The sequence below is a fragment of the Pongo pygmaeus genome, chromosome 18, assembly GCF_028885625.2.
Source record: "Pongo pygmaeus isolate AG05252 chromosome 18, NHGRI_mPonPyg2-v2.0_pri, whole genome shotgun sequence".
Classification (NCBI taxonomy): Eukaryota; Metazoa; Chordata; class Mammalia; order Primates; family Hominidae; genus Pongo; species Pongo pygmaeus.
This window is the reverse complement of record NC_072391.2, coordinates 30,520,444-30,542,421: the sequence shown is the minus strand read 5'-3', so window position 1 is coordinate 30,542,421 and position 21,978 is coordinate 30,520,444. Positions and strand designations below refer to the sequence as shown.

At 48.1% G+C, this 21,978-nt stretch overlaps 1 protein-coding gene across 2 annotated transcripts in view; it reads left to right on the top strand.

The window, feature by feature from the left end:
• Positions 1–21,978, top strand: part of GSG1L (GSG1 like) — a 279,380-nt gene that overhangs the window by 209,777 nt on the left and 47,625 nt on the right. For both annotated transcript variants that reach the window (XM_054452720.2, XM_054452719.2), the window contains exon 4: positions 11,636–11,747. In XM_054452720.2, the coding sequence (XP_054308695.1) occupies positions 11,636–11,747 (112 nt within the window). The remainder of the gene's footprint in view (positions 1–11,635; positions 11,748–21,978) is intronic.

The window sequence follows — 21,978 nt, the reverse complement described above, 5'->3', positions numbered from 1 at the left end:
TGTTCACTTCGCATTTTCTCTAACTCACTCACTGTTTTCACAACGTAAATTCATTCAGAAAGGAACCTTCAAATCACCACCGGAAATGAAAAGCCAGTATCACTTGCAATAAATACAAAAGAACTGTCAAAAAGAAATTACCATTGTAAAAATGTTCATGAGGAGCCGGGAGCGATGGCTTACGCCTGTGATCCCAGCACTTTGAGAGGCTGAGGTGGGATCACTTGAGCCAAGGAATTTGAGACCATCCTGGGCAACACAGGGAGACCCTGTTTCTACAAAAAACAAAAATATTAGCTGGGCATGGTGGCGAGCACCTGTGGTCTCAGCTACTCAGGAGGCTGAGGTGGGAGGCTCTCTTGAGCCCAGGAGTTGAAGGCTGCAGTGAGCTATGATCACACCACTACACTCTAGACTGGGTGACAGAGCAAGACCCTTCCTGAAAAATAAAATAAAATAGAAACAAAAACATTCATGAAGAATCTAAAACAGTGGATTCAATGGGGGATTATTTTGTCCCCCACTGTCCCTGCCCTCCCCACCACAAGGATATTTGGCCAAAGTTTGGAAACATTTTCTGGTTTTTATGACTGGGGTATGTGGGGATGGGGGGGTGCATATTCCTGGCATCTGGTAGATCAAAGGCAGGTATGCTGCTAAGCATCCGCTAACGCCTAGGACAGCCCTGACATCAAAGCCTTCTCTGTCCCCAAATGTCAGTAGTGCTGAGGTTTAGAAATCCTGCTCTAAAATGAGCTTAAGCACCGCAGAGGGGTGAGCCCCACACTTTGGGCAGCTGTGACCTAGTTAATTCCTCCTTCTCCTTCAGGCTCCACAGAAACATCCTGCCTCAGGGAAGCCTTCCCTGACCCCCAGAACAGAGGACCCAGCTGTAGGCTCCGGCCCCAGGGGCCCCTGTACCTTCCGAGCCCTGACTCATGACCCTTGAGGGTGATTTCTTGCTAGTATCTGCCTTTTCCACTGGAGCAGAAGCTCGCAGTGGGTAGGGGTCATGTCTGTTCCATTGGTCTCTTTTTGTTTTTTGAGACTGAGTCTCATTCTGTCACCCAGGCTGGAGTACAGTGGCACAGTCTTGGCTCACTGCAACCTCTCTTTTCTGAGTTCAAGCAATTCTGCCTCAGGTTCCCTAGTAGCTGGGATTACAGGCACATGCTACCACACCCGGCTAATATTTGTATTTTTAGTAGAGATGGGATTTCACCATGTCGTCCAGGTTGGTCTTGAACTCCTGACCTCAGGTGATCCATGCACCTCTGCCTCCCAAAGTGCTGGGATTACAGGCTTGTTACACTGCATCCGGCCCCTTTGATCTTTTTCTGCAGCCCTTAGCGCTGTGTCAGGCTTGTAGCAAATACTCAATAGCTACATGTGGAATGAATGAATGAAGATTGGGCCAAAAAGAGATGTGGACTCTACTCCTGGACTCACCACAGCTCGCTGAGCCCTTCACCTCTCCTCAGCCCGCTTTCATTCTCACCTGTGAAATGCACACCTAATGGGCCTGTTGTGGGGATCAAAGAAGAACGGGCATGAAAGTCCTCAGCAGGGGACAAGCCAGGGGGAGGATCCCTTGCAGAGTGGGGATCATTCCCTCATTCATCAATTCCACCATCACGATCGAGCACCCTGGATGTCTGTTGTCCCAGGGTAATTTTATTTTATTTTTTTAAGAGTCGAGGTCTTGCTCTGTCACCCAGGCTGGAATGCAGTGGTACGATCATAGCTCATTGCAGCCTTGAACTCCTGGGCTCAAGCATGTGAATTTCTGGGGTAGAAATGTAGAAGGTAGAGATGAGATGGGCAGGATTGTGACTTAGGGGTGTGTACATCCAAGGGTGCCTTTCCCCTCTCTCCTGGATCTCATTCCCACCCAATCACAAGCCCGAGAACTTTCTCCTTGTCCTCTCTCCATCATCCTTCAGGTGAGAGGCCCACCCTCATCTTGGGGGACTTGTGAGGGTACAAGGCCACCAAAATGGAGTTCAGTCCACGTGAAGAGGCATGTGGGGTGTCCAGGACACAAGTGGACACAGATGAACACAGGTGGGCATCAGGAAATACAGGTGACACAGGTGGGCACAGGTGGACATCACTCTTTTTGAACAGCCCTCGAGGATGTGCTGGCTGTGTCTGTGAGCACACGGCCCGACTTGCAAGGTGTCCACTGTCCACTCAGACTGGGAAACGACCCTTTCTGAGTGCCAACTTCACCTGCCTGTGGCTTCCGGGGCATGTCATGGAAAGGGCTTGAAGTGGAGGCTGGGGGCCTTTTAGGGAAGCCCTGCTCATATCTACACAGTGCAGCTCATTCCTTCTTGGGGCCAACCATCCCCCTCTCCTCCTCTTCTTCCCCCTCCTTCTCCTTCCGCCCCTCTCCTCCTCCCCCTTTTCCTTCTCCTTTTCCTCTCCCTCCTCCTCCTTCTCTCCCCCTTCTCCTCCCCCTCCTCCTCCCCTTTTGCCTTCTATTCACCCTCCCCATTCCCCAAACTTTCCCATCCTCCCTCCTCCTCTCCCCTTCCCGTCCTCCTCTTCCTCGCCTGCGTCCCAGTCCCCTCCAGGCCAGCAACTTTAGCTGATCTCCAAGTGGAAGGGGAAGAGAAACTGTCTCTGCTTGATTGCATATTCTTCTCAACCTTTTTCTTGGAACACCTGGATGCAGGCTTTTGAAATCTCAAAAGCCAAATTGGGCTCCTGTTCTCTCAGTCTTCTGGGACAGCTGTGCCCTGAGGTCATGGGTGTTTTCTGTCTAGTTACCCAAATGACAGGGGGAACAGGGGATGCTAGTTACCCAAATGACAAGGGGAACAGGGAAGGCTGGCAGCCTGGCTACATGTCCATTAATGTCAGAAATCGTCCCACCACCAGTTTGTCCTGGGTTACCCTGCACCCACTAGGTCCTGAGGCATGGCCTCTGGGCTCACTCTGAACCCCACCTGGGGGATCTGAGCCTATTCACTGCCACAGGGCTGGATGGAGGCGGCTGAGCTGAACAAGGCTGGTGGAAGTTCAGTAAACCCATTACTTGAAATTGGAAGGTCTCCATGAAGTGCCACCTCCGATTTGGGCCATTCACTTTAAAAGGCAGAATTCCAACCAGAGTGACGCTAATGACTCTGGTAATCTAAAAGGGGACCTTTGGAGAAACGGCAGAGAAATTGGAATGATCTATGCAGACAAGACAAGGTTGGGGGGCACCTCGGTAATTGCTGACCCCCCAAAATGCTCCTCTCAAGAAGATGCCAATCGGCTCACCCCCCTCCCGTGTCCTCAGAGGGCAGAGCAAGAAATTAGCTTAAATTGGAGCTGGAAAGATTTAGGTTATGTGTAAGGAGGAACTTTTTAAACTCTGAAATATGCTACCAAGAGAGGCTTCGGGTTCTCAAGAGAGTGTCTAAAAATAGCTTGTTCTTTAAAAATAGGTCTGGGCAAATTTTAGACATAGCATCAGCTCAGCTTCTCAGGGGTGGCCTTATGTGCAGGTGTACCTGGCCACGTGGGGTCCCCCCAGGGCAGAGGGCACAGGGAAAAACCAGGCTTTGGTCTCCGTCGTGACCAACATCAGGATATTTTAGATACGTTCAGATAAGGAATTTATTTTTTCCTCTGCCCCCAGCCGATTGGTGTCAAGAAACACCAGCCTTTAGTTTCTCAAGGTTTTTTTTTTTTTTTCCGTGGGAGGCTGTTCGGGGGCTGATATTAATTGGGTCAGTCCCAACAGCTTCTCCCAGTTGCTCCCAGTTCCCCAGTCCCTTGCCATTCCTGAGCCAGGGTTCTTCAGTGCCTGATGGTTTGCTGGGAAGTGAGCAGTCTCAGCGGTACCCGGTGCCCTGGGGCTCCCTGCCTCCAGCATCTCAGTGCCCTGGCAAGTCCAGCCCATCCTCATCCTCTCCTGCTGGGAGGACCTCAGCTGCTCCTCCCAGGCTCCCTGCCTCCTGCTCCTCTCGCCTGTTCTCAGGCCACAGCCATGCTCACCACCCCCACCCAACCACTTTGCTCCGAAAGTTGCAATTCCTGCCCTGGGTCCTCAGGATAAAGTCCAAACTGCCTCAGATGGCTTAAAATTTCCCATGGAATGTCCTTGTTCATCCCTGCGGCAGCATCTCTCACCTCCCAAGTGCCCCACCTAAGTGCCTGTGACAGCCACACCAAACCACTTTGCCTGTGGGTTTCTACTGGTGCGGGTTGCCCTGCCCGCTCCACCCTCCCCCTCCTCCCTCTGACCCTTCCACTCTCAGCTCCTATATCACCTTCTCTGGGAGCCTCTTCTGACCTCCCCACCCCACAGACCCTGGGACTTCCCTCTTGACTGCCCTGACACCCAGAGGTGCCCAGCCTGTGTGTCTACCTCTCCCATCCCAGTGGAAGCACTGGGAGGACAGGCCACTTGACCCCTGTAGAAAAGCCTGAAGCACAGCAGGTACCTGATATTTGCTCAGTGACCAGCTGAAGGTCAGGGGTTTCCCTTTGCAGCCCTCCTGCCCCATCTCTCTGGTTCCAGCCTCCTCCAGGTCCCCACCAGCCCCTCTGCGTCTCAAGTCCCGGACATGACACGCATGCCCAGCATCTACAAGAATATTTATTTAAACATGAGTGCTCACTGCGTGTTCTCAGTAATAACTTAGCATCTTTAATAATAAACTCTATTATAAATCAATTAATCAGCTACCTCCCTGGTATCTCAATTAAATGGAGCGTGGCATTCGCATAAAGCATCCAAACCCTGCCAAAGGGAGCCAGGCCAGAGGCAAGGGAGATCCTGGAATTGGGGTTGTCACTGCTGCTCCGTGTCCTCACCCAGGGGTAGCTCCAGGCTGGAGACCCCTTGGGAGGGGTCACATGGGCTCTGGTCCACCCCCACCTCGAGGGAGGCCCAGGAACCTGCCACCCCTCTCCCCAGTGATTGAGCAAAAGATGATTTGGGGCATCTCAGGTTGGCATTCCTGTGTGTCCTCTGGACTCAAGAGGCCCTGACAGGTGTCACCAGGCCAACTTGTCTCTCCCTACCTGAATCCCACAGCTACCCTCCCTGGACTCACTTTAAATTCATGAGCACGGATCTCACACGACAAGCAACACTGCCCCGAGAGCCGCATGCCCTTCTGCAGTGTGTTTGTGCTTTCCCACTCTCAGAAAAGACTATTTCATACCCTCTGCTCGCTGCTCCTCAACCCCCACTTCCCCAGTCGGCCACCTCGCTCTCAGCTGGTGACCTTGTCTCCAGCTTGCTGGAGAGAAGGGGGGTGAATCTGCTCAAGAACTCAGATCCAGCTGGGCACAGGGGCTCCTGCTTGGATCCCAGCACTTTGGGAGACTGAGGCAGGAGGATCTCTTGAGGCCAGGAGTTCAAGACCAGCCTGGACAACATAATGAGACCCTATCTCTACAAAAATAAAAATGTCAGCCAGGCATGGCAGCACTTGCCTATAGTCCCAGCTACTCAGGAGGCTGAGGCAGGAGGATCATTTGAGCCCAGCAGGTCGAGGCTGCAGTGAGCTATGATGGTGCTACTACACTCCAGCCTGGGCAACAGAGCGAGACCCTGTCTTAAAAAACAAAAAACAAACAAACAAAACTTGGGTCTCACTCAGACGCTGTCTTCCTGCTCCCTTGGGTAACACTTCCCAATTCCCATCAAAAGCCAGCCCCCTTGTTTTCTAGAACCTCCTTGCACCTTCTGGCCATCTCTGGACCTTGCTTCCACAATCACCCTCTCGCTCCCCTTCTCTGTCCGTCTCTCCCTCTCCGCGTGATCATTCTGCATGGGCATGGAAACATTCTCTATCTCCCATTGTTAAAAATGCCTTCCCGGACAGGCACGGTGGCTCATGCCTGTAATTCCAGAGCTTTGGGAGGCTGAGTCTGGAGGGTTGCTTGAGGCCAGGAGTTTGAGACCAGCCTGGGCAACATGGAGGGATGATAGATGATAGATAGATAGATGTATTACATGTACATATTTTTAAATAAATAAATAAAATGCCTTCCTGAGCCCCAGGCCCTCCCCAGCTATCACCCCATTTTCCCACTTCCCCAGGCAGCATTATGCTTTGAAAGCTTTCTCTATTATTTACCCTCCTCCTCTTCTAAACCTCTTGCAGTTGACGACTCCACACTGGTTTTCCCTCAGCCTCCCTGGCCACTCCGCCTCAGCTTTCTTTGCTGATCCCTCCTACTCTGCTTAAGATCAGATGTTGGCTTCATCCTGGGACCCTTCTCTCTCCTCTTCCTACAGTCTCTCTCCAGGTGACCTCTTCTAGGCACATTGTGTTATTTATCATTCACATGTAGATAATTCACGCATTTAAGTCTCTGGTTCTGACTACTCCTTGAATCGCAGACCTGGCCCTTCAACTGTTTGCTTGCTATCCCAGCTTAGATATAAAATAGGCATTTCAAGGCCGGCACGGTGGCTCACGCCTGTATTCCCAGCACTTTGGGACCAAGGTGGGCAGATCACCTGAGGTCAGGAGTTCAAGACCAGCCTGACTAACATGGTGAAACCCTGTCTCTACTAAAAACACAAAAAGTAGCCAGGCGTAGTGGCAGCATCTGTAATCCCAGCTACTTGGGAGGCTGAGGCAGGAGAATCGCTTGAACCCGGGAGGCAGAGGTTGCAGTGACCTGAGATCATGCCACTGCACTCCAGCCTGGGTGACAGAGTGAGACTCCCATCTCAAAAAAAAAAAAAAAAAAAAAAAGGCATTTCAAATGAATATGGCACAAATAGGATTCTACCCACCCAAACTTCTTCCTCCCTTCGTCTTCTTCATCTTGGCAAATGGCATCTGCCCAGATGCTGAAACCCAAACTCTTGATGTCATCCTAGATCCCAGGGATCCCTCACTACCTGTGTGCAGCCCAACAGTGAATCCTATTGACTCCACCCTCAAAACTTGCCCCGGTCTGGGCACAGTGACTCACACCTGTAATCCCAGTGCTTTGGGCTGGAGGATCACTGAAGGCCAGGAGTTTGGGACCAGCATGGACAACAGAGGGAGACTCCATCTCTAAAATAAATAAATACAGTAGCCAAGTGTGGTGGCATGCACCTTTAGTCCCAGTTACTCAGGAGGCTGAGGCTGCAGGAGTTTGAGGTTAACAGTGAGCTATGATTGTACCACTGCACTACTGCTTGGATGACAGAGTGAGACTCTGTCTCAAAACAAAACAAAAATAAACAAACAAACTAAACATACCTCAAAGCCGCCAGCAATGCCAGCCTAAACAAAAACAGCTTAGCTTGGGCCCTTGCAACAGCCTCTCAGCTGGGCTCACCTCCTCCCCTTACAATCACTGTCTCCACACAGTAATCAGAATGATTTTCTTAGAAGAATCAGTTAGACCCCTGCTTAAGGCGAATAGCTCTTTACTGACTTCTCATCCTGCATAGGGTGAGAGCCAAACTGCACTGTGGGCTCCAGGGCCCTGCATGGCCCTGCTCCTGCCTGCTTTTCTGACTCCATCTGAAACATCCCTCCCCTTTCTTTTCTCTTCTTTTTTTTTTTTGAGACAGAGGCTCACTCTGTTACCCAGGCTGGAGAGCAGTGGTATGATCTTGGCTCACTGCATGCAGCTTCTGCAGCTTCTGCCTCCTAGGTTTAAGCGATTCTCCTGCTTCAGCCTCCCGAGTAGCGGGGATTACAGGCATGTGCCACCACGCCTGGCTAATTCTTGTATTTTTAGTAGAGATAGGGTTTTGCCATGTTGGTCTGGCTGGTTTCGAACCCCTGACCTCAGGCGATCCACCTGCCTCGGCCTCCCAAAGTGCTGGGATTACAGGCATGAGCCACCACACCGGGCCCATCCTACCCCTTGTTCACTCTGCTACAGCCTCCAGCCCCAGCCTTTGCCCGGGCTTCTCTCTCTGTCTGCAATGCTCTTCCCCAGTCTTCTGCGTGGCTGCCCTCAGCTCCTTGTTCCAAACCTCTGCTTAAATGTCACTTCCTCTGAGATGCCCTCCCTAACCACCCAGGCTGAAGTGCCCCCCACCTCCAAGGACTCTCCACCACTTGGCCCTATTTTAGTTTTTTCATGGAAATGTTTACTGCCTGAAATTTCATGTTAGTTTATATGCTAATTGTCTGGCTGCTTCCACTAGAACCCAAGCCCATTGAGAGCAGGACATCTGCCCATCTATTCCAGTCTACCGCTCCCCAACCCCCTGGAATAGTGTCTGGCATGTGAAAAGCCTTTGCTAAATATTCGCTGGCTGATTGAATGAATACATGATAAATGAATGCATGGTGACCCTGACATGTGCTCTCCTAGACAGTTTTGCAGTCTGGTCCTGTCCTAGCTCATTCCCATATCCCACACTCTTGACCTGTACACCAACCAGCCCAACATCCCCAAGCACCTCTCAATCATTGCTCATTTATTCATTCAATAAACATTTATTGAATGCCTACTGTGTGTCAGGTACTGGGCTTGGCGCTGGGGATTCAGGGGAGAGCCAAACAGATCTGGTCTCTGGACTAGCATACAGCCTAGTGGGCCTACATAGTGAGTCTCAGGTGTGCACTCTTCATTCATTCATTCAAGAAACTTCTGTGGAGCTTATTTTGTGCCCAGTGCTGTTCTAAGTGCTTTATAAATATAAGCCACTGAATCCTCATACCAGTCTATGAGGTAGGTACTATTATTATCCCCATATGACAGGTGAGGAAACTGAGGCACAGAACGTCAACTTACCCAATGTTACAAAGCTGGTAAGTGACTGTATTAGTCAGTTCTCACATTGCTATAAAGAACTACCTGAGACTGGGTAACTTGTAAAGAAAAGAGGCTTAATTGGCTCATGTTCTGCAGGCTGTACAGGAAGCATGGCTTGGGAGGCCTCAGGAAACTTACAATCATGGCAGAGGGCGAAGGGGAAGCAGGCATGTCTTACACGGCTGGAGAAGGAGGAAGAGAGTGAAGGGGGAGGTGCTACACACTTTTAAACAACCAGCTGTCTCATGAGAACTCACTCGCTATCACGAGAAGAGCAAGAGGGAAATCTGCCCCCATGATCCAGTCACGTCCCACCAGGTCCCTTCTCCAACACTGGGGATTACAATTCGGTGAGAGATTTGGGTGGGGACACAGATCCACACCATATCAGTGACAGAGCTGGAAGCTGGGCTCTCTCTTTCACTTTCCTGGCTCTGCTTTCCTCTGGGCTCACCTTGTGATGCGCTTGACATTGTCTCTTAATTCTTAGCTCCCCTGGACTCGACACTCCTGAACTTAACAGAATTCAGCTTCCTCATTTTGGACTAGCACAGGGCAGGGATAGGAGTCATGACGGCTCTTCCTGCTCTAAGTTCTGGGGAGCACCACACCCAGCCCAGCTCTGGCCCCCTGGCCAACATCCCCCCATTTCCAGTGTTCTCCAAGATTTCCTTGGGGCCTCGAGGAACCATACCTACCTGACCACACTGGTTGGGAATTCCATTTATAGTTTCAGGAGTTGGGAGATTCCAGAAACCACAAGGAGAGATTTACAGCTGTGGATTTCCTGGTGTGAGTCCAAGCCAGGAAGTAATCACGGCAGCAGGAAAGCCTCATTCATTTAGTCTCCTCTAATTCAGGAGGTGCAGTAACTCACCAAAAAGTCTCTTTTTAATTCAGATGAGTTGGAAATGATTCCTTCTGACGAGGATTTATAGGACAGATGCTGTGGGTGGACCTTGCTTTACAGAATGAACAAGCTTCTGAAAACATAGGCAAGGTTCAGTTTTTTTTTTGTTTTTTGAGATGGAGTCTCGCTCTGTCGCCCAGGCTGGGGTGCAGTGGCAAGATCTCGGCCCACTGCAAGCTCCGCCTCCCAGGTTCGCGCCATTCTCCTGCCTCAGTTTCTTGAGTAGCTGGGACTACAGGCGCCCGCCACCACGTCCGGGTAATTTTTTTGTATTTTTTTAGTGAGACAGGGTTTCACCATGTTAGCCAGGATGGTCTCAATCTCCTGACCTCATGATCCGCATGCCTCGGCCTCCCAAAGTGCTGGGATTACAGGCATGAGCCACCGTGCCCGGCCAGGGTCAGATTTTGAAGCAGAATCTTTAAAATGCAATCAGAGAGTTCCACCAAGGTATCTTTGAGTGAACTGTAATTTTTACTTATTGAGTTTCCTTAAAGCATGGTCTTTCATATTTGGGGATAAATAAAATTTAATTTAGGAATCAATGCTTTTCTAAACTAATAGTTCAGAAAATTAATTATTTTGCCAACAGGCTAAGTCCAGCTTCTGGGTGGGAGATTTTGTATTAAAATACTGTTGTGCTCCTACTATCCTGGCATAAGGAGTGGTCCTTCTCATGAATATTCCAGCCCTCAGACAAGGAACTGGCAGAAGACTAAGAAAGGGGTCAACACCTTTCTGAGTGGGAACAGCTTCTGGGCAGGGTAACAATTCCAGAGAGACTCAGCATTGGGCAGGAATAAAGAGGAGAGACTTGTCTCTTCAGAAAACAGATTGTACTGTAAAGTTACAGTGATTAAAACAGTGTGGCACTGATGCAGGAACACAGAGAAAGACCGATGGGACAGAATGACAAGTTATGAAGTGCACCTGTATATTTATGAGACTTGGAATATGGTATAAAAGTGTCCTTTAAAATCAGTAGGGGAAATACAAAAATTAGCAGGGTGTGGTGGTGCGTGCTTGTAGTCCCAGCTTACTTAGGAGGCTGAGGTGGGAGGATCACCTGAGCCTGGGAGGTGGAGCTTGCAGTGAGCCCATATGGAGCCACTGCACTCCAGTGTGGGTGACGGAGTGAGACTCTCTCTCTCAAAAAAAAAGTTTATTAATTTTTTTAAAAAGGTGTAATCTATGCAACAGGATTAATATTCAGAATATACAAAGAATTCCTACCAATTGATAAGGAAAAAGATTTTTAAAAACAAAAAGAAAATAGGCAAAGGATACAGACATTCAAAGAAGAAGAAATAGAAGTGGTTAATAAATGTGAAAAATGCTCAAGCTCACTAGTACTAAGAGAAATATAATAGGCTTTTGGGGTCCCCATACTCCCATTAGCAGCCAGGCAGTTCTCTCTGCTCTGTCTTAAAAGAGTGGAAAGTCTACAAAACATTGAGAAAATAATGGTCCCCTGACCCCAGCCACAGCCCACTCTACAGCTGGGTCTTCTTACTAGATGGGGGAAAATGCTCTAAATATAAACAATTTAGCCTCTAATCCTAGCACTTGGGGAGGCTGATGTGGGAGGATTGCTTGATCCCAGGAGTTTGAGACCAGCCTGAGCAACGTAGCAAGACGCTCATTTCTACAAAAACGAAAATACAAAAAATTGGCCTGGCATAGTGGCATGCACCTGTAGTCCCAGCTACTTAGGAGGCTGAGATGGAAGGATCACTTAAGCCCAGGAGCTATGATCGTGCCACTGCACTTCAGCCTGGCAACACAGCAAGACCCTGTCTTAAAAACAAAAAGAAAGAAAGAAAAGAGAACTACCCTCTCTGGCCTCCCAAGCTCTGTTCCTGCTGACCTCCCTTACCCGGAGGTCCCTGTTCTCCACAGTGATCACAGGCAGGCAGGCAGCAGAGAGGCTGTGGGTGTGTGGGGACAAAGCCCTTCCTTACTTCCTGACGCTTTGCTCTGCTCTCTGCCCCACAGGCCTCCTGGGAATGGTCGCCCACATGATGTACACGCAGGTGTTCCAGGTCACCGTGAGCCTCGGTCCTGAAGACTGGAGACCCCATTCCTGGGACTATGGGTGGTCCTTCTGGTAAGTGGACCTTCAGGACAAGAGCAGCTTCAGGCACCAGAGGCCCAAGGCATGATGGGACTTCAGCAGCTCAGCCCAGTGGGGTGGGGGGGGGGGGCGGTGTGGGGGAGAAGAAATGGGGGGAGTTGGAGGAGCTGCAGTCCAAAGGCGCTTTAAGACCCCAGGGCAGGGATTGGCAACCTAGGGCCTGTGGGTCAAATCTGGCCCACCACCTGTTTATATGCAGCCCTCAAGCTAAGGATGGCTTTTGGATTTTTAAATGCTAAGAAAATAAATCAAAGGAAGAGGAATGCTGTTTTGTGACATGTGAAAATTACATGAAATTCAAATTTCAATGTCCATAAATAAGGTTTTCTTGGAACACAGCTACTCTCATTGTTTTATATTATCCACGGCTGCTTTAACACTGAGATGGCAGCACTGGGCGGTGGTGACAGAGACTGAATGGCTCACAAAGTAAAAAATACTTACTCTCTGGCCCTCTGCCGACCCCTGCCTAAGAGGCATGCTATGGAAGGTTGGAGATGGAAGCTGGCAAGACCTGAAGTTAGGCGAGCTGTGGAGGGTTCTGGGTGGTCCGATGGGGTAGGTGGACTCCAGTCAGGGGCTCTGAATACAGGGAACAGGTCAGCACGTCGAAGTGGGGTGTGCATATGAAAGGCATGATTAGTCAGGATTCTTTTGCTTATGAGTGATAGAATCCCAAGCTTAAGTGAAAAAGGAGTTTGTTTGTTTGTGTAACTGGAAAGTCCAGGTGGATCAGCTAGGGTGCTCTGGGTTGTAACAGAAAAACCTACCCACATCGGTCTAAGTAAGGAGATATCATACATTGGTTCATGGAAAGGAAAAGCACAGCTATGGTGTGGACTTCAGGACACGTTTGATCCAGAGTCACTGAGGTCATAAAGACTGAGTTCTCTTCCTCTGTGTAGTCATCTGAGCTTGGCACCCTTCACATGTTTACTTTGTTGCTGGGCTGGCTTCCCTGTTGGGGAGAGCTCTTCCTAAGGCTGGTGGATTCTCCTTCCCTTGTAGGAGAGAAAGGGCTTCTTGTTCTCCAAGACTGACTAGAGTCCCAAGCTTCCCTCTGGTGGGCTTAGGTCATGTTCTCTCTCCTTAATCATTGCCACAGCTGGGGGAATGTCATGAGCTTATTCCCTTAGCTTGACCAAGCCCACCTCTGGAGCAAAGAATGAGTCAAAACCTCTCAAATGGTGAGTGGATGGAATAGATGCTGAGTGAGCTACCACAAAGTCTGCTTCAGACACAGCTGGACCCAGGTGACCAGATTTCATCTGGAACCCAGTCATGCCCTCTCCTTATCTTGTCTCTCTTCCCTTTGAATTGGTGTTGGCTTCATTCTCAAATGCTAGCAAAGATGATCACAATGCACAGACCAGCCTTCCTTTTTTTTTTTTACAGAGTCTCTGCTCTGTCACCCAGGCTGGAGTGCCAGACTTCCATCTTAAAAATGTAGCAATACCAGCAGAGAGATGGGGTTTCTTTCCCATATTTCCAGCTAAAATCCTGGTTATGACTTTCATTGGCTTAGCTTAAGTATGTGACCAAACCTGAACCAAAGATTTAGACCCTGTGGGAGACTGGAATGACCTGAGCCTCATGGTCCAGAGAGTGGCATTAGCCTCACCCAAACCCTTGGACAGAAAGAGGAGGGGAAGTCTCTTCAGGCTGGAAAGACAGAGACCACAATTGTCCACTACACAGGGTATCCAGGTCTGGGGCTGGTAGTTGGGGAGCATTTATCCATTCAGTCATTTAACACATATTCACTGAGTACTTTCTCTAGGACAGCTGTTCTTCTAGGTGCTGGGGATGCAGCAGTGCTGAGACAGCGTTGCAACAGGGATTGAGACAAGTGAACCAGCTGTATCTGAACTGTGCTGTGATGTAGATGTGTGTGGGGAGGGGAGTTCACAGGCAGCTGCAGGAGCACAGAGGAAGGGCATTGACTGACACAGCTTTGGGTGGGGCGGGTCCCCAGGAAGAATTTCGAAGGCAAAACAGGAGGGAATCAGGTGCTAGGCAGAGAGAACAGCAGGTCCAAGGACCTGGAGGTGAGAGAGCATCTCAGAATGGAGCAGGAGGGACTATGATTATAATTTTAAAAAAGACCCCATTCCAGTTCAGTGGGCACCCCAGCTCCATCTCCACTCTCTGCTCAATTCCATCCTTTTAAAACCAAAAGCATTTGCCTTAAAGGGACCTTGACTCATTAACCCTGGCCCCGATCCCTTTAAGTAGAACAATCCTAGGGAAGCCAGCTGAGGTTCTGACCTCCCTTTACCCAACCCTTCCCCCTGCAGCTGTTCCTTCCTGAGACCTTGAACTTGGAAGATCATCTCCCTGAGCTAGAGAAGGGCACAGAGGAAGGGAACTAATATTTGTGTTGACCATGTGTGTAATAATATCTTAGATTTACTGAGTGCTGATGTGCCATGAACCAGGTAGGTATTTCATGGAGGCACAGAGAACTTAAGTAACCTGCCCGAGGTCTTCCTGCTGCGAGGGGTAGGGCTGGGATTCAAACCCAGGCAGTCTGGCTCTAGAGCCATACTGGAAGCCTCTCTGAGAAGATGGGTAATAATAAGAGAGTTCATTGATGTGCTTTCTGTGCTGTTCCACACATGGTGTGTGCTCAGTAAACACCAGCTCTTATATTGCTGTTACTGACATGAAATTTAACACATGCAATATCATGCTACTGATGTGAAATTTAACACATGCAACATCATGCTACTGTTGTGAAATTTAGCACGCACAATATCAAGCTACTGATGTGAAATTTAACACATCCAATATCATGCTACTGATATGAAATTTAACATGAGCAATATCATGCTACTGATATGAAGTTTAACACATGCAGTAACCTCGTGTTGCATATGCAGATGCTGAGAATCAGAAAGGTTGAATCACTTGCCCTGGTGGGAACTGGTTCCTCCCCATCAGTCCCCCTTTCCAGAAGGCCCTGGCTCTCTCCTTTGGTGCTCAGTGTCTCAAGTCAAGCCTACTGGTGTCAGCCAGGGGAACATTCTTTCCCTGGAAGCCAGGGCTTTCTGCCCTGCTCCTCTGCTCCCTCCTTCGGGGCTGGCCTCCCAAGGGGCACCGAATTCCCACTGGACTTATTAAAGGCCGGGGCCCAATGTGCAGCCTCTATTAGTGCTGATCCATTTCTCCCTGTCACTGAGACCTGCAAGATGGATCAGCCCCATTTTTCATCCCTCACATTTGGGGCCTTGCCAGGGCTGCACCATGTCATCTCTCTTGTTTAATATGTGTGAGACCATTTGTCAAAATTCTGGCCCGAGAGCCTCCCCTGCTCCCTCCCCGGGTACTGGAGAGGAGAACAGCTCTGAGAAGAGATGGCAGTGGCCTCTGTCTTCCTGTCTGGCAGGGAAGAATAAGCTGCAGGGGCTCTGGAAGCTGGAGGGGTTTTGAGGTGCTCAAAGCCTGTTGAGTCCCAGCTTCTTAGAGGGACACCTTTGTAAGAAGTAGAAGGTCTCCATGGTTAAGAGTCTGACAGCCTGGGGTTCAAATCTCATCCCGACGTACACTGCTGGGCCACCGTGGCAGCGTGGAGGGGTAGTCAAGGGTGTGGCTCCTGGAATCAGACAGTTCGGGTTCAGATCCTGCCCCTGCCCCTCACCAGCCAGGGACCTTGGCCAAGTCACTTACCTCCTCTGCACCTCTGTGTCCTCAGCTGGAAAATGGGACAGCCCGAATTTCTGCCTCATGGGGGTCTCTTGAATTGTGCTCCATTTCTCTATTGAGGTGTACACATCGCCCCCAAATATAGTAAAAATGTGTTATTATGTAGTAATAATAGTAACTAGTAAAAATGTGTTGTTATTTGTTCTTACGTTTGGTGGTGGACTGGGCTCAGCTGGGCGGTGCTTGCTGGGGTCTTCCCTGAAGCTTCAGTTGGATGTCAGCTGAAGCTGAGGTCATCTGGGGCATGGCTGGGGTGGACCTCCAAAGTGGCACCTCACAACACTGGCAGCTGGTGCTGGCTGGCGGTGGCTGGCGGCCGGAGGGGCTTCACACAGCCTAGAGGCTGGGTCCTTGGGGAGACTATCTCAAGAGTGAGTGTTCCAGAAGACCCAGGTAGAAACCACAGGATCTGCATGAGCCAACCTCAGAAGTCACACAGTGTCACTCCTGCTGCATTCTATTGGTTAAGAGCAAGTGACAGGGCCAGCTTCAAGGGGAGTCATGAACCGTGGGAGGTGTGACTCCCTGGAGGCCAGCTTTGGAGACAGTAACCAACATGAGGAGCTAGTGAATCAATGCATGTGGAGCACTCAGCACAGAGTGTGCTCAGTGAGTGCGAGCCCTCCTGCCCACTCCTCCTTTTGGTGCCATGTCTCAGCTCTCTCTACCTGTGACAATGTCAGGTCAGGACCTTGATGGGCGCCCAAGCAGCTGCTTGGCTTAAGGCGGTGGGGACCAAGTGGATCAGATCAAGGTTGGGGCCGAGCAAAGTGGCTCACCTGTAATCCCAGCACCTTGGGAGCCCAAGGTGGGAGAATCGCCTGAGGCCAGGAATTCAAGACCAGCCTGAGCAACATAGCCAGACCCAATCTCTAAAACAATAAAAAAAAAAAAAAAAATTAGCTGGCTGTGGTGGTGCACACCTGTAGTCCCAGCCACTCAGGAGGGTAAAGTGAGAGAGATACTCAAGCCCAGGAGGTTGAGGCTGCAGTGAACCGTGTTCGTGCCACTGCACTCCAGTCTGGGCTGGAGGCTCTGTCTCAGAAAAGAAAAAAAAAAAAGATTAAGGTTACGACACCTACTTTGTGCTGTGCACAGTGGGAGGCACTTTACAAGCCCTGAGTTGCCTGGTCCTGTCACTGATCCCCAGGAGAGGGGCTGCCATCCCCCTTCAGGGACCAGGAAACAGGTTGAAAGCCACACAATTAGCTTTGGATGCTGTGAACTGCATGCACCTGGGGCTGAACCCAGCCTGCAGATGTTTTCTTAGGCCTGCCATTGTGTCTTATAAAAGTTTGGATTTATTTCTAACATCTAAAATGGTAAAACTTCTACGTAAAAGTCCAGGTTTCTGATTCATGATCATTGGAAGATCTGTTCCTGCCCAACCAGCATTGCCACCAGGCAGCCTGGAGATAAGGCTGAGAATGACTGAAACTTTAGACAGGCATCTGGTCTCCAGCTCACCCCAGTCCCCACCACGCCCTATTGCCTTACATTTACCCACGCTTCCACACTTAGTCATCATCTGCCTGACCTTGCAGGAATTTGAGTCTGTGGCCCCTGCTTGGAATGTCAGCTTTCCTGGTGACAGCAGGAGTGTGGAAAGCTAGCCCTGCGCTTTCTGCTTCTGTTTTACCTTTTATCAATCTGGAGAGAAATGGAAAAAGGTCTCCTCCTACTCTTGCACACACAGTGAAATCTTATCTCAAGCATTCACTCTGCAGACTGAGGGTAGTGGGACATCGTGGTGTGGAAGATTATAAGAGCTGGAGGGCCCAGAGAAGTTATGCAATTTGGCCCATGTCACACAGCAAGAGAGTAGCAAGTTGGGCCAGATCTAGGGAAGGTTCTCACTCCTGTCCTAGTGGCCCCTTTCTGCTTCTGGGGCCCTGTCCCTGTGGAATACAGGCCTCACTGCTGTCCCTCCCTTTCTAGTCTCCATGACTGTGGAAACAGCAGACCAGCCTCTTTCCTCTCTGGGGACCCCAGGCCGCCCCTTCGCTCTATGCAGGGGTTAGCTGGTATTCCAGCAGGCCGATCCCTTAAGGGGTTGAGTCTGCCGCTGTGACCCTACCAGAGCCTGGGCCCCAAAGACAACTGAAGAGGATGTGTGTGCTGATGTCTGTGCTGAGAGGCTGTGTGATCAGCAGGAAGTTTGCCCTTACTCATCAGCCTGAGGCAGGTGGCTGTGACCTCCTTTAAGACCAGAGTTGGGGAAAGGGATGTGGTTGCCCAAGGGTGCCCTGTGGGCCATGGAGGGACCAGCTGGGCCCTCAGAGCCTGCCACTATCCAGCTCCCAGTCCCATCAGCTCTTGGGCCCTGAGGGTGGCCTGGATTATGCATCTGCACCCAGCCGGGCCCCACATGGTGAATCTGTACCCCTCTGGTCTGCGGGCAGCCAGGGCAGCCTTCCTTAGTGATCCGTTACAACCTCCCCACTGGGCAGGGCCTGGAGTGGGTTGCAAGGTGGTGTCCATGTGCCTCTAAATCTGCTCCCCCTGTGTCCCTCTGCCCCTGCTGCTCCCAGGGGACGAAGAATTGACAACCCCTGTCACCACCCTCCCCTTTTCTCCCTATGGTGTCCAATCTGCTCTTGGCTCCGGAAACCAGGCCAATCACCCACGCAGCTCCGTGTGCCAGTTCAGAAGTGCAAGCTGCTAAAACCAGCAGGTGTTCTGGCCCCAGAGTTTTCAAACTGTGTATTTTGTGGGTGCTTTGGGGCCCTGCGGGGTGAGAGGGACAGGGAGATGAAGGCTCATGGATATAGCCTCTCACCCATGCTAAAACCAGAGCAGTGTTTTCATATCTTTTTCTGTCTGTTTTTATTTTATCTGTGTTTATCCATTCATTCCACAAGTATTTACTGAGCACCTACTATGTGCCAGGCACCATTCTAGGTGCTAAGGGATAGTAGTGAAGTGAACGAGGCTCCCATTTTCATGAAGCTGGCATTCTGGGATAGAAGAGGAGATAATCTTAAAAAACAAACACTAAGGATTCCACTTCTGAGAAGACAGAGTAGACATGCTTCTTCAATACAACTAAAATCCGTGGACCTAAAGATAAAACAGACATCAGAAGACTCTGAAAGGCAGGAAGAAGATAGTAGGCTGGTCAGGGACCAAGAAACAACACATTGCTGAGTTCTTTTTGTGTTATATATCCCAGATTTGGAGCTGAAGAAGTCAGCAATTCAGAAATACCTAAAGGACAGAAAAAAAAAAAAAAAAAGGCCCAACTAAAGTCTGCTTTCTCTAGCCAAAGGACCAAAAAAGGGTCAGCCCACTGAGACAGAAAACATTTAACAATAACTTCACTACTCCAGTCACACATTACAGAAAAGAAAAATCTGTGGCTTCACCCACACCCATGCCAGCAAGGGAATGGAGTGCTTATATTTTGCTGACAATCACCAGGTGGACTTTCATCTCTGCTGGGCAGTAACAAGGTGCCCCTCTTTCTCCCTGCAGGGATTGTGTCAGAGGAGAACTAGTGGAGAGTCAGGATTTTTGCCACTGCCTTGTAGTAATAAGAACATCTCCCTCCCCATGGTGTCAGTGATGTGTGGGGAGCAGGGATGAGGCCCCCTGGCCCCTCCCAGCCAGGTATCAGCAGAGGCCTAATGGGGAGTCAGAACTCCCACCCCCACCCTCACCTGGTAAGAACCAGGAACCATCTCCATCTTGAATGTCAATGGTGGCTGATACGGTTTGGCTTTGTGTCTCCACCCAAATCTCACTTTGAATTGTAATCCCCATAATCCCCATATGTCAAGGGAGACACCAGGTGGAGGTAATTGGATCATGGGGGTGGTTTCCCCATGACGTTCTTGTGACAGTGAATTCTCATGAGATCTGCTGGTTTTATAAGGGGCTCTTCCACCTTTACTCGGCACTCCTCCTTCCTGTGTGGCCTTGTGAAGAAAGTGCTGCTTCCTCTTCAACTTCTGCCATGATTATAAGTTTCCTGAGGCCTCCTCAGCCATGCTGAACTGAGTCAGTTAAACCTCTTTCCTTTATAAATTACACAGACTAATACACTCTCCCAATGGGAAACCTAGACTTCTACCCCTACCTGGAAGTAACTGGGCGAGCCTCCACCTTGCCAAAGCCACCTTGCCAGAATGATGTGAAAGCAAGCCAACTAGAGCAGACAGTTTAAACAAGATTCAGAGTCTCAAAACATACTCCAAATGTCAAGGTTGCAACTAAAATCACATACCATGCCAAGAACCAGCAAGATCTCAACTTGAACGAAAAAAGACAATCAATAGATCCATGCTGAAATGACAGAAATGTTAAAAATCATCATAAAAATGCTTCAACAAGCAGTTGAAAACACCCTTGGAAAAATAGAAAGTCTCAGGAAAGAAGTAGAAGATAGAAAGAAGGACCAAATGGCAATTTTAAAACTAAAAAATTCAATAACCAAAATAGAAAGCTCAATGGTTGGGCTCAACAGCAGAATGGAAGGGACAAAGGAAAGAATCAATGAACTTGAAGATAGGACAATAGAAATGATTTAATTTGAACAACAGAGAGAAAATAAACTTAAAAAAATGTACAGAGCCTTAAGAACCTCTAGAACTACAACCAAAAATATAACACTGGAGTCCCAGAAGAAAAGGAGAAAGAGGGTGGGACTGGACCAAGTACTGAAAGAAATAATGGCTGAAAACTTTCCAAATCCTGTAAAAGACATAAACCTTCAGAATCAAAAGCTGAATGAATCTCTAAAATAGTATAAATTCAAAGAAATCTATACCAAGACACATCACAGTCAAACTTGAAAAAAAGCTAAAGTTAAAAAAAAACAAAAATGAAAACAGTGAGAAAATAACATCCTCCCTAACTACAGGGAAAAAAATTCAAGCAACAGTGGATTTTGCATCAGAAACCATGGAGGCTAGAAGCAAGTGGCACAACATTTTGAAAGAAAAAGAAAATGAAAATGCTGAAAGAAAAGAACTATCAATTTAAAATTCTATGCACGGCAAAAATATACTTTAGAAATGAAGGAGAAATCACGACATCCTCAGATGAGGAAAAACTAAGAAAATTTGTTGCCAGCAGACCTACCCTAAAAGAAAGGCTAAAGGGAGTTCTCTAAACAAAATGGAAATTTTAAAAAGGGAAGTTTTGAATATAAGAAAGAATGAATGAAAAATGGACAGAGAAACTTTACTTCTCCTTTTGAGTTTTCTAAATTATGTTTGATGGTTGAAGCAGAAATCATAATATAGTCTGATGTGATTCTAAATGTATACAGTGGAAATATTTAAGACAATTATATTACAAATGAAGGAAAGTAAAGTGTCACAAAAGGAGCCAAGATTTCTATGCTTTACTCAAATGTTGACACCAGTAGACTGTGATTAGTTATGTATATATAATGTAAGACCCAGAGCAACCACTAAAAAAGCTATATACAGAGATACACTCAAAATAACTATAGATAAATCAAAATGGAATTCTAAGAACTGTTTGAGAAATCCAAGGGAACACAAGAAAAAAAAAAGAGAGAAACAAAAAACAGAGGAACAAGCAGGAAAGAACAAAATTAGTTGGCAGGCTTAAGCCATAATATATCAATAATCACTTTAAATGTAAATGGTTTAAATACACCAATTAAAAGTCAGAAATTGGCCGAGTGGATTTAAAACATATGACCCAAAACTATGTGCTGTCTGCAAGAAACTCACTTCAAGTATGAGGAAATAGATAGGCTGGAAGTAAAAGGATGAAAATCATCTATCATGTAAGCATTAATCAAAAGAAAGCAGGATTAGCTATATTAATATTAGGTAAAGTAGACTCAGGCAAATAAAATGACCAGAAATAGATATTAAATAATGATAAAAGAGTCAATCCACTAAGAAGACATTGCAATCCTAAATATGTATCCACCAAACAACAGAGCTGAAAATCTGTAAAGGAAAAATTGATGTAGCTGAAAGGAGAAATAGGAAAATTCACAGCTATAATTAGAGATTTCAATATGGCTTTCTCGACAATTAATAGAACAACCAAATGGAAAATCACCAAGGATATAAAAGAACTCAACATCATCAACCAATAGGATCTAATTGAGAAGTGTTTCAAATGAAATCAGCTCTCATCCCAAGAACCTAGAAAAAGAAGGGCAAAATAACCAAAGCCAGCAGAAGAAAGATGAGCAAAAATCAATACAATTGAAAACAAAAAATAGTAGAATCAATGAAACAAAAAAGCTGGTTCTTTGACAAGATAAAATTGACAAACCACTCGCAAGAGTGACAGAGAGAGAGCAGACAGAGGAGAGACACAAAATGCCAATTCAGGAATGAAACAGAGGATGTTGCTGCAGACTTTGAGGACATCAAAAAAATATAGTAAGATCGTACTACAAACAACTCTACACACATAACTTTGACAGCCTGGATGAAAGAGATCAGTTTTTCTAACAGCACAAACTGCCACAATTTACCAAATGCAAAATAAGTAATTTGAATATCCC